Source organism: Pongo abelii, chromosome 13, assembly GCF_028885655.2.
Source record: "Pongo abelii isolate AG06213 chromosome 13, NHGRI_mPonAbe1-v2.0_pri, whole genome shotgun sequence".
Taxonomy (NCBI): Eukaryota; Metazoa; Chordata; class Mammalia; order Primates; family Hominidae; genus Pongo; species Pongo abelii.
Window position 1 is genome coordinate 101,821,893 of NC_071998.2, and position 13,066 is coordinate 101,834,958.

The 13,066-nt window shown below is 35.3% G+C and overlaps 1 protein-coding gene and 1 pseudogene across 1 annotated transcript in view; one reads left to right on the forward strand and one right to left on the reverse strand.

The window, feature by feature from the left end:
• MUSK (muscle associated receptor tyrosine kinase) overlaps positions 1–13,066 on the forward strand; it is a 130,041-nt gene that overhangs the window by 57,447 nt on the left and 59,528 nt on the right. Inside the window, exon 6 of the mRNA XM_054520440.2 lies at positions 10,954–11,078. Coding sequence (XP_054376415.1) covers positions 10,954–11,078 — 125 coding nt within the window. The remainder of the gene's footprint in view (positions 1–10,953; positions 11,079–13,066) is intronic.
• LOC112134947 (small ribosomal subunit protein eS21-like) lies at positions 3,965–4,513 on the reverse strand (annotated as a pseudogene).

The following is a 13,066-nucleotide window of genomic DNA, read 5'->3' on the forward strand; positions in this document are numbered from 1 at the left end:
TCTACTATTATATTTATTTCAATTTTGCCTGTTTGTTTTATAATGTCTTATTTTTATACATACACTATTATTTAAAGTTCTTAAACTCCTTTTGAACTTCTTTATTTTCTTCCAGAGTAAATTAATCCCCCAGTTACTGAATTCATTAAGTTGAAAGTCAATTTGTTCTTGCTTAGCAATTGTTTTCCTAATGTGCTTTGAAATTATGATTTGCCACTGTAAATCTTATCATCATCTCTCTGAAATAATTTATTCCTTTTCCAGTAATTTTGGGGGTTGCCCTCTACTTCCTTCATTCATATGAGATATTTCAGGGAGCAATTGTAGGACCCCATTCTGTAATGTTTTGGCATTCAATCCAGACCCAGTCACTAAAACAGTCAAAAGCTTAACACATGTTCTGACTACGATACTATGACTGCTTTGGTTTCAAGCAGCGAGCCTCCAATCCCCCACCTCATATAGTACACTTCTAGAGAAATCAAACTTCAAGCCCTTTTCTCTGTTTATAGAATTGGAACTCAGCAGTGACTGCTTATCTGTTGTGTTTTGTCTACTTTCTTATATACTGAGATATACATCTTGTTTTTTAATATGGCTTTGTCTTTTTAGGTAGCAAAAAATTATATCTTCATTATTGCTATGTACTTATATTCTAGCTAGATGACTGAATTGTAATATCATAACACCAACTTGAGTAGTACTCTTTGTGCTATAATATCATTATATAAATTCTATCCAGCTGAATATATAAAAATAAAAATTTATATTATTGTTTGAAAGAGGTCAAAAGTATTGAAGTTTAAAAGTGATATTTTTATCCATCTAGAAAACACAAGAGTATCAACTCCAAAGCTACTTTAACTAATATGATAATTAATCCTATTTACAAATAAAACACATACTTATGTACACATATATTAACAGTTTTCCTATATAGCAGAAATAACGCATTAGAAATTAATTGTATAACAAGGCTTCTAACCAGGTAGCCTAAATCCAGAGTCTCTTCTCTTAATCTTTATACTATATGCCACTACATGTTTTATTACTTACATTGACTTGGCCCTAATCACTGAGATAAGAAATTGACCAGTATACCTGAAAGCTTTCTGGAATGCCCATGTTCAAAGGAATCCTTTCATATATATATCTCAAATTCTTTCCCTTCATGATTTCAGTATTTGATTATTGCTCAAAACTTTCCAAAATACCTCTCCCAAAGTGGAGCTAGCCAGATCTTATTTGGCTTCACCTCCAAATTCTGTTTGCTTTATTTGCATGTTTTGTCTCATGATAACCCCACTAGCAGAAAGAGGAGGTCCCTGTGCCACCTAACAAAGAACAAAGAATGTGTGATTTCAATCTCTTCTGAGACTTTGACTCTACATGGCCAAATTCCTATTATCTTCTTGGCTGCATCCACTCTTGTGTCAAAAGAAGACAAACCTTTCCACAGCTCTGCCTGTTTGTCTTCTGGTTTTGTCTCTTTCCACAGGTCTATGTAATCTGTATGATTTTACTAAATGTCTTCCTTTCATTTTTATCAGGGAATCTTTATGGCTTTCCCTCTTCTATGTAACAATAGATTTCCCCTCCAAATTCTTTCTCCAAACAACTAATACAGTGAATTGAGTAGGAAAAAAACTTATTTTATCTTCCCTAGAATCATATCACACTGACACTCACACAAACACATACACACACACAAACATTCACATTCAAATTTGGGTAGATAGACTATTAGGAAGATAGTAAAAACAAGGGTTGGATATTCATGATTTTCAATGAAATTAATGAGCTGTGTCATATGACTAAATAAAAATTATGCAAATGTGTCAGCATAGAAGTTGAGCACTTAGGGTCTTGCTATTCTTAGAATTTGTTAGACTCTCTCTGTGTTAAGTTTGTTCTGAGTACCACAAAATAAGAGAAATGTGAGTTCAAAAGTGAGCAATCAGAATGGTAAATTGTGGCTATCAATCTTGGAAACACAAAAATATTTGATGAATTTCTTTTTTCATTCTTGTTAGGGGGATAGAAGTAAGAATAGTGTCTTATAGATAGTAACTATAAAGAGATTGGTTTTGGTTTGGTTTTGATTTACAGATATTCTCTCTTTTATAACACAGTTGATCAAAATGGATTGCTACTATGGTACTGAGTTTCTCATAAATAAAACTTTTCGAGAAAATTATGGATTACTATTTACCTTGGATGTTGAAGTGAAGTGAATAAATTATATCTCAGATTAGTCCAATAAGAGCAGTCATTGATTACTCTAAATACCCTATTGGACAATTCCAACAAAATAGGATGAAAATGCCCCACTAATGCAACTGGCAAATAAGTTGTTTAACAATAAGTGTGTTCTTCTTTCTAGAACACACTTCTAGAGACTGTGCTGGACTTTAGAGGAAAATAAAGCAGCAACAAAAGTCTGATACTAATCCCAGTTTAATTCTAGCCCTAACCTCCCTAAAGAAGATTACAAATCAATTTGGAAGACAAGAACAATGCATTACGTATAAAGCAGTTAAATAAAAATTTAGTAATTAAATGGGAATAAAGACTATGAAGCAGAATATTTTAAAACTGATAAGTGGTAAAACAATAAGTTCAGAAGTCAAGAGTGATCCTAGTAGGCTAGGCAAGCAGGACATGTGGAAAAACTAGGACTACTGTTTGAGCTCGAAATGACCAACAAAGTCATACAGTGAATAACTATACCTGAGCTTAAATAGGCCTATAGACTTTTCTTGCATAATTTTCTCTAATTTAAAGTAACCTCAATTGTGTGTGCATGCATGTAAATGTGTGTATGTTAATGCATAAACATATATAAATTTGTATCTATAAAGAGGTATAATATATTTGCATTAGAAAGAAATTTTGATAGTCTATAACTGAAACTATAATTTCTGGTAGAACTTCTAAGCTTCCTCCCAAGAAAATGACAAATCTTGGACATTCTTTCAATTCTTGAGTTCATCCACTGTTTACTTATCGTGGATGAAATAGTTGTATTCTTTCAAAATTTTGCACTGCTTCCAGTCCCAAATAAGGCAAAATGAACAATAGTAACAAAAATAACATCAAACTGAAAAATGTCAAAGGAAAATTAACATTATCTAAAATTTAGCCTACGCTCAAAGTACAGTTCAAGTATAGTCCTGTATAGATCATGGAGCAAAACTGAAAGGAGACTCAGAATTGACCTGCAGTTTCCCTTGAACCCTGACAAAGAACATTCTAAGAGAAGAAAATGACAAGTGAATATAATTCTCAAAACTTACTGATGGAAAAAATTTACTGATACTCTTTAACTTTAGTGGAATAAAGTTTTGGAGATACCACAGTTGCAGAATAAAGACACTTAATATCCCTATAAAAACACCATGGCCATCCCAACCACTCTAAGTTACTTGGCTGATAAAGGAAAAAGAAGAAGAGAGAGAGGGAGTTTTTTGTTTTGTTTTGTTTGTTTTTCCAAACTTAGAAACAAGCACATTGTTCTGGGGCTCTAGAAAGATGTGTCCAGCCCAAAGGCATTCAAATGCAATATTTTAGGTCTAATCTGGCCCAGCCATGGACCTTCTTTTATTTCTCCTGATTGAGATCTGTGATGCAGACAGGAACTCTGCAGTTTCCTAATGTCCAGATGACCAGTTTTAAATATGAAAGAAACTAATATTTATCCAATACCTGTGCTTTACCAGGCACCGTTAGGAATATTGTAAAAAGAAAATTTCTTCATTTGAAGGTACATTTGACAGACGACCTCTAAATCTCCTTTTAACGATAAATATATTCAATTTAGAAGTTTTAAATAGTTTTTGAACTTGATGCTTATAAACAAAAACCAAGAATGTACCACTGAGTTGATGGAGGTAGGGAAAGTTCAGACAGTAGAATCTAAATGAGGAATTACAAATTCACTTAAATGTAAGGGGATTGGGTGTTAAGTGTAAATATGAGATCTTCTCATTGGGCAGACTCAATGTCTGAAAAGGGGGTTGAATTTCTGGCTCTGCACCTGCAGCAAATCTCTAAGACTTAGATCCTTTGTCTGGAAAATGGGCTAATTTTGGGGGGAGAAAGTGAAGGGTTTCACTATTTATTTATGACAAATATTCAACACTCACAATTCTCTCCAATCAGAAGTTCTTTGAGATGCTGTTGGTCTTGACCAGTCAGAGAATGGAGTCATCTGACTCACCCATTCTGAGAATGGTCCCACAGACACTATAGGTTTTAAATTGGCCATTAAACCCTCCTATAACCTCGTCAACCTTGGCTAAGTTTGTCTGGGTGGACGCATGGTCCTTGGCACCCATGATGTGGTTGCTGGAGGAACATTTTCACTGCATGTACAGGTCCACAAACTCAGGCTGGATAATATCATTATGTTCAATTACAGAGACATGGGGAGAGTTAAACAAGATCACATAAAAAATGTGCATGAAAATATCCATAATCTGTGAAGGACTATGTGAATGTATTATCGTCATTGAATGTTGTTAGCAATAGCATGGCCATTTTTTACCTACAAATAAATATTGCAGTTGACGTATTACTAACTCTAACAAATGTTCAAACTGACATGAACAAATAAAACTTCAGGAAAGAAAACTAAAGTTCCACATGGGGACTACGTCTGACATGGTTATATTAAACATTTTGGAACAATTAATTCGGTTTTGTTGTCTCTCTTCTAGGATTTTTAAACATTTATAAATTCTCAATTCTTTCTATTCAGTCTAAGCATTTTACAATATCCTGTGGATCTTACTTCCTTAGTAGATTCCCAGAAGGTAATGATTTGCTCCTTTCTGCTCTCCAAGCAGCTTCTGTGTTGGTGCAGAGTTGCATATCTCTGTTGGTGGTAGGTTCTATTCTGCAGAAACCCCCTAATCCTCTGTTTACCACAACATGAGTCTATTGCCATAGAAATGATAGCTGAGATCCCAGATTCAACACCACTGACTTCACAGCAGGGCCTGGTAAGAGGAGACTCTAAGCTACAAGTGGGGAACGCAATGTATGAGAATAGTAGGCACTCCGTAGCCTTGAAAGAAAGGGTAATTGTCAATATTAGAATAAAAATTCATGAAAGAGCTACATTGTTAGGTATGCTGTAGTTTATTTCTGTATAATACTGCCCGGCTAAAAGTAATCATTTTGAAATCTTATGTCATTTAATAATTTGCTTTCAAAAGGTCAGCAGTTTCCCTTGATTGCATTTGTTTCTTATTGAAATAAGAAACAAGCAGCTTCTAATTAATCTTGTTGCACAGTTGATGTTTCTGTGGTCAAAGATTTCCCTTTTCATGATGTGTTGTTTTGTTTGTGTGTTTACTGTGTGTGTTTGTTTTGTCTTGTTTTTATTAACAGAAGAAAGTGAACCTGAACAAGATACTAAAGGTATTTTTTTTTCTTTCTGCATGGCTTCTTTTTAAATGTGTAGCTCTTTTCAATTGTTTATTTTTGTTGACCTTATAAACAGCTCTAAGTGCCATTTTTAAAGAAATAACAAACAATGTATGGGGAATACTAAGTCACAGCACTTAATGGTGTTATTAGATAGGCTTCTTTATTATATAATATGCTTACTGACCATTTGCTTTTCTTAAGAAAGATTGAGTTAAAAGTAATGTTTAAATTTGGTGTCTCTGGAAATACAAACAAAATGAAATGAAATAAATCAGCATGAGAGTATAAATCCCACACAGATTGGAAAAGAAAGATACCCTTTGACTAAAAGACTTTTTGGAGGGGTAGGGGCTTTACAGTTTTTGGATAAATGTTAGGATGTCAAGGTGCCAATTTGGTTTTTATTGTGATGATTTCAACAAGATCAGGAGTATTATGCAATTGGTCCAAATCAATAAAAATTAAGTTATTTTAATTGCACAGAGACATATATATGTAGTGGAATATGTTTAGAGGAAAATAGCTGGAAATTAAATTTGTATGGGAAAAATTCTACTTTTCCCCAACAGTTTTCTGTCAACAGTTTCTGTTTTCTGTTAAAAAAAAGAAAAACAAAAAAAGGTACCTTGCATTCTGATTAAGCCCCAAACTTTGTGCTCTTCTAACCTAAAATTTGATATTTGGGGGATGAAATTCGTGAGTTCTCATGTAATAGAGTTGACTGTAGAAATTAATCTTAAACTGGTATTATTTAAAATAGTACCTCCTTATCTTAGTATCTCATATAAAGTACAGATAATGTTTTCTTATTTTTAAATACCAGGTTGCTTACAATTAAATACAGGTAAAAAAGCATTTTACCTGGTCCTATGTGATTTTTTTTCTTAATTTATTCCTATCAGTCATTGCTGGTTTGAATCACGTAACCTAAAAACCCTTTTCAAAGAAAGCTAGAAACTAACAAAAGAGGAAAGGAAAATAAAATCCATGGGAGCTCCTTGTGTCCTTTGAAATAACTGCTCAGAAATAGAAATTGATAAGAGACTTAAGTATTCCTCTGGCACTGCTCCCTTACCAAGAAAAGAGAGGTAGTTCATCCCCAGCCAAACCGCTCATTTATTTCAGGACTTAACATGGATGCCCTGTCCCTTGGGCTTTTTATTACACTCCAGTGCAATTTCAGAGTGAATTATGCCTTTATCTTTTTACTATACATTACTCCTTAAGATGACAATCAATAATAAAACTGATTATGTATCTGAAAGTGCTTTGAAATAAGGAGAGAGAGAGAATATAATGTGGGTATGTTATAAAAGATTTTAGAATTGCTGGCTTCTTGAGCAATTCTAGGATTCTCCATTTGCAGTTAGCCTGCAAGTCTGCTCAAGAGACATTAAAGCCCCAAACTCATGAACAGATCCCATGAGAGAAAACCCAGAGTTAAATATATTACCTGTGTCTGTTTTCCATGTTGCAGATGCACTTGCCTGCCCACAGAAAAGCAAGTGGTTTAGGGCTCACAGTGAATTGGAGAATGATGGATAAGACTATGTACAGAAAGAGGGGTTTGATGATTTTTTTGTTTAAAAATCCATATCAAAACAGTTATAAATGCTTTCCAACTTACTAAGTAATGTTCCTTCTATTAAGTGGTTTAATTGTTTATGTAACAAAAACACTTTTATATTCTTTTATGCAAATAAAACACAAAATAGGGATATTCTATGCCCATTTTATTTAATAAGAAACATGTCATATAACTTTTTAAATTGATGACCTAGAATGCATTTTTAGCTTGTGACTACCACTGAAATAATGGGATTTACTGTTGACCTGTGTCCAAGTTTGTTATTGCCGGTGTATTATTATTCATGGAGGTTAATCTGGCATTTATTTTTAATTGCAACTGACTTTATTGTTTACAATGCTTGAAAAACATGTCAAAATTTCCCTCATCACCTTTTTACCTTTCATATTTGAAAAATGGTAAATTTGAGTATTATGCAATTGCTCAGATAGAGTTGGGTGACAATATATCAGCTTTATTGCTGATAAGGCTGGAATGAAAAATAAAGATTTCTATCCATGTGAGAATTAGACTAACGTAACTTATGTTTCCTCATCCTCTTCCTCCCCACCCCACTCTTTCCCCTTCACTCCTAGTTGTATGATGAAGAAGCCCTGACCTGGTGAACTTACTTACACACATCAACCCTATATCCTTCTTAGATGCGAGAGAGCTGGGAGACTGATAGCTCAGAATAGGATTGAGATACACATAACATATCCAAGTCCCTTCCCCCAACCTTACCAGAGGAGTCATCATGTTCGTTCATTTATTTATTCGTTCACTTAGCAAATATTCATTGAGTGCCTACCATATATATACACCATGCAGGGTTCTAGAAATAGAGATAGATATGTAGATAGATATATAGATTGTATCAGTCAGCTCATGTTAAAAAGCAAAGCAAACCTTGCCCTTGTGATACTTACATTCTAGAGAGGAGAGACAGACAAAAAACAAACAAGCAAACAAATAAATCAGTAATTACCAAATGATTCAGATAGTGGTATTATGATAAAATATAAACAAGGGTAAGGGGAATGGGGACAAGAAAGTACTATGATAAGGAAACATTTGAGTAGAAACCCAGAAGACATCTGCTATCTCCTTTGAGAAGGGATGAAGACTGGGAGGAAGGGTGGAAACTAACTTTCAATACTGAAAAAAGGGGGTTGAGTTTCTATTTTATCATTTAGAGAGCGTGTGAGAGTGCAGGAGAAAGCAGCTTCCCTTTAATCCCTGGCCTTATTGTCCTCTTAACCTAACCCACTGCACTTAATGAAACCCATGATCAGCCAAAGTATATCTGCCCCCTTCAGGGAGACATTTATCAGCAGTCTTATATTCATGAAGCTACCTATAATGTCAGCAGTACTCCTGTACCCGCCTGTGCCCCCCTGGAGCCCCCAGAAAGTTCCCATGGAGGGCAGAGTACTACGTTAGTTAAATTAATTCCAAAGTCACATTGAATTGACTCTGTTTTATTTACCATCCCACACTATGCTTAGTTGTGTTGTGCAATGTGGATAATCAAAGGTTTCGCAATAAGCCCAAATGATATTCCAAATAATATAATAACAGCCAAAAGAAAAAAAAAAACTGCTATAAATTAGGACAAAATAAAACCTTTCCGATTACTATATTTCCAAGAAGAATTTAAAGTTCCCAAATTAAAACTCTTGGCTTTATAAATTAAAGCAGCAAAACATAATCGAAATTACATTATTCTCCAATTTTTTATTCTGCTCATCTTCAGCCAGAAGGCTTTCATTCCAAAGGCCTTTTTGATTCAAAAAGTTCAAGGGTATGGTCAATGTTACTAGAACAGTTTTTCTAGCGCATGTGAGGTTGAAATGTGCTAGATTTTCCAAATCTCTCAAAGATCCTGCTTGTTTCAGATTCTCGGGCAATGGGATCCATAGATGGTCATGCAGTAGTCCCACACTCAAAAAATTTAGGAAACACAAGCATAGCCCCAACCCCTACAAGAGTTATTTTAGCCAGATGATGCATATGGACTCTATGTCTCCATTATTGTAACCAGAAAACATTAGAAGAGTACCTGGATGCACCCTCACTAGGATGACTGTCAGTGTTAGTTGTCAAGAGTCTGTAACGTGTGAATTTAGATTAAGTTGGGAGAATAAGAATCCAAGCAGAGGCACACATTGCATTTGGGTAATACGTCTCTTAAGTCTCTTTTAATCTATAATGGATCACTCTTTCTTTTTTACCCCCTAATACTAATGATTTTCCCTGTTAAATGTCTGGGTTTGATTGAATTGCATCTCCATAGTATTCTTTGAAATGTTCCTCAACCCTCTAATTTTTGGAGATTGTTAATTGGACCCCAGGACTTACTTAAAATCAGGCTCAATTTTGGTTTTGGGGGACAGATTCAGCTTCATTTTAAACATTTGATAGCGTTCTTTGTTTTTTTTTAATAATCTCTTTTTGCCTTGAAGACAGCACCTTCCTTGCATTTCTTTTCTCCTGGTTTTGGGGCCCACATTTCTGTATCTAAAATATCAATATCAAAAGATAGGAAGTCAAATTAATTTAAATCTGCAAAAAGGCCCCAGTTGTCAAACAAATCAAATGTTCCTTAATCTCTTTAAATTATGCAATGCTTTTTAAGAGGTACTCAACAATCAGACCAACTCGAAACACTACTCTGGACCTGTTCTATCATTGTCCTGCGTATCTCCTTATCTAGCACATGTGGTCTCCCATACTTTAGTTTAGAATCCAATCTTCACAAATTTCAATTTAACTAGAATTAAGTTTCAAAGCATTGTGTTAATTGGGGCTTCATACTCTAATATTATATTCTGTGCTTAAGTCCTAGAAATCAAAAAGTAGGAGCATAAAATATGCTTACAGTATAATAGGCCATCCAAAAGATTCCATAATAGTTTAAACAAACACTGAATTTGAAGTCAGAAGACCTGAGTCCAGGTTTCTCACTCATCACTCTTGTTACCTTGGGAAACCAACTTACTTAAATTAACAAAGATTTAGTTTCCATTTCTATGAGATAAGAACAGGAATCTAGCTGATCTTTGGAGTCTCTTCCAAGTTTAATGATTCTGTGAATCTAAGTATCCTCTAATTTATAATGCATTGTGAGCCTCAATCCCACTCTTTAGTTAAAGGTAAAATTTCTTCCTACATCAAAATAATTTCCTCTTACTTAATCAGTGGGGATTCAGGGTCAGAAAGGAATAGAAATTACTCATTCTCCTGCCTACACTTTATCTAAAATATCCTTTTTTTTTTTTTTTTTTTGCTCAATATATCATCTGAAAAGTTTGACAGAATTTGTCTGCCCTCCCACTATGATACAGTTGAGGGTGTAAAGTGTAATTATTTGATTAATTCAATAAAATACTATCCTGTGCTTGCTCTGGTCAGGAACTCTGCGTGAAACAATACAGCAGTCAACAAAAGGCAAGGCTTTTGGCTTCAAACAATCTAATGGGAAAGAGAAATAACAGACAAGTAAAAAATAAATAAGATAATTTCAGATAGTTGTAAGGTCTGTAAAGACAATAATGTAGGCTGGTGAAAAGTGAATCGGGGGAGGATTACACTTGATGTTGTGTGATTAAGAAGGACCTTTCTGAGAAAATGTCACTTAAACAGAGACTTGAATGATTCAAGGAACCTACTACTTGAGGATCTGGGGGATGAGTGGTCTAGGCAGAGGAAGAACAAGGGCAAGTTTCTATGTTAAGAACAAGCTCAGTGTGTCCTTGAGTGGTGAGAAATGTAGGGTTATAACATATAGGGCTTGGAGGCTCGGCCATGGCATATGGTATTATCCTTAAAACAGAGCAAACACTGAAGAACTGCACACAGGGGAACATGGTCTAATTTGCATTTTTAAAAGACCACTCTAGCTTGACCATTTCATATAGGAGCGTCACTCACCACTTCTGTCTTCCTAACAGTTTTTGCCAGGATCCTGCGGGCTCCTGAATCCCACAATGTCACCTTTGGCTCCTTTGTGACCCTGTACTGCACAGCAACAGGCATTCCTGTCCCCACCATCACCTGGATTGAAAACGGAAATGCTGTGAGTGTCATGTGTGTGGGGACTTGTCTGGGGAAGACCCATTGGTGGTGAACTTCATGATAGACCATGTAGTTGTAGTTACCCAGATCTCTGTCATTGGTCTCACCTATACCACTTTTCAAAGCCTCCCAATATCTTTGTCCTAGAAGCCATTGCCATAGAAATCGAACTCCAAGAGTTTGCTTCCTTCCATGTATCGTGAGGAATACTAGAAAACCAATTTCTTCCTTTGTGCCTTTGTGTAAATGGGAAGTGGTAATAATATCTTCCCATATAAGTAAAATAATTTTCATAAAACTCATCACTGAAAGATTAGTTCCCTGCTAGAGGCTACTTTGATGGAAAGTAATCCGGAGTTAGAATCAGTGTCATTTCAACATTCTTTTCTTCATTTTCAATAGTGGTAATAATAACTGATGTATATTAAGTAGTTATTTTCAGCCAGGCCCTATTCCAAGCACTTTACCTACATACATTTATTTATTTGTTCATTCTATAAATATGTATTGAGCTTCTGAACATCAAACACTATTCTAGGCCCTGTGGATACAGGAGTAAACAAAACAGGCAAAGTTCTCTGCCCTCAAAGAGCTTACCTTCTCATGGGGAAATACAGGAAAATATATGTTGTATGTGTATGGTGTCAAATGCCATGGAGAAAAATAAGTCAGGAAAAGGAGACAGGAAGTTCAACCTTAGGAGAAATCAGAACTCTCCTACACTGTTCATGGGAACGGGAATTACTACAGTCACTATGGAAGACAGTATGGCAGTTACTCAAAAAGCTAAAAATGGAATTGCCATATGATCCACCAATTCCACTACTGGGTATACAGTCAAAAGGAAGAAAATCAGTATATCTAAGAGGTATCTGCACTCCCATGTTTATTGTGGCACTATTCACAATAACCAAGATATAGAATCAAACTAAGTATCCATCAATGGATGAATGGATACAGAAAAGGTGGTACATATACACAGTGAAACATTACTAATCCATAAGAAGAATAAAATCCTGTTATTTGCAACAACATGGATGGAACCGCGGGACATTATGTTAAGTGAAATAAACCAGACACAGAAAGAAAAGTATTTCATGTTCTCTTTCATAACTAAAAAAAATGATCTCATGGAGATAGAGAGTAGAATGATGGATATCAGAGGCTGGGAAAGGTAGTGGGGAAGGGGGGATAAAGAGGGGTTGGTTCATGGGTACATACCTAATAGGAGGAATAATATTGAGTGCTTAGTAGCTATATTAGTCAGTTCTCGCATCATGATAAAGAAATACCTGAGACTGGGTAATTTATAAAGAAAAGAGGTTTAATTGGCTCGTGGTTCTGCAGGCTGTTCAGGAAGCATAATGGTTTCTGCTTCTGGGGAGGCCTCGAGAAACTTACAATCATGGCAGAAAGCAAAGTGGGGGCAAGACTTCTCACATGGCCAGAGCAGGAGGGAGAGGAAAGGTGCCACACACATTTAAACAACCAGATCTCAGAATTCACTCACTCACTATCATGAGAACAGCACTGAGGGGATGGTGCTAACCCATTCATGAGACTTCTGTCCCCATGATCCAATCACCCCACACCAGGCCCAACTCCAACACTGGGAATTACAATTCGACTTGAGATTTGGTGGGGACACAGATCTAAACCATAGCAATAGCACAACAGGACAACTATACATAGTTCACGATATTGAACTACATAGCACAATACAATATTTATTGTGTATTTCAAAATATCTAGAAGAGTGGAATTGGAATGTTCCTAGCACAAAAAAATGACAAATTACTTAGGTAATGGATATCCCAATTATCCTAATTTGATCAGTACACATTGTACGCTTATATCAAAATTTCACATTTACCCCATAAATATGTACAACTATTATATATCCATAAAATTTTAAATTAAGAAACATTTTAAACAGAAAGTTAGACCTCAGGAGGAAGATTATGTTTTTAAAAGAATGATCAGTGAAGG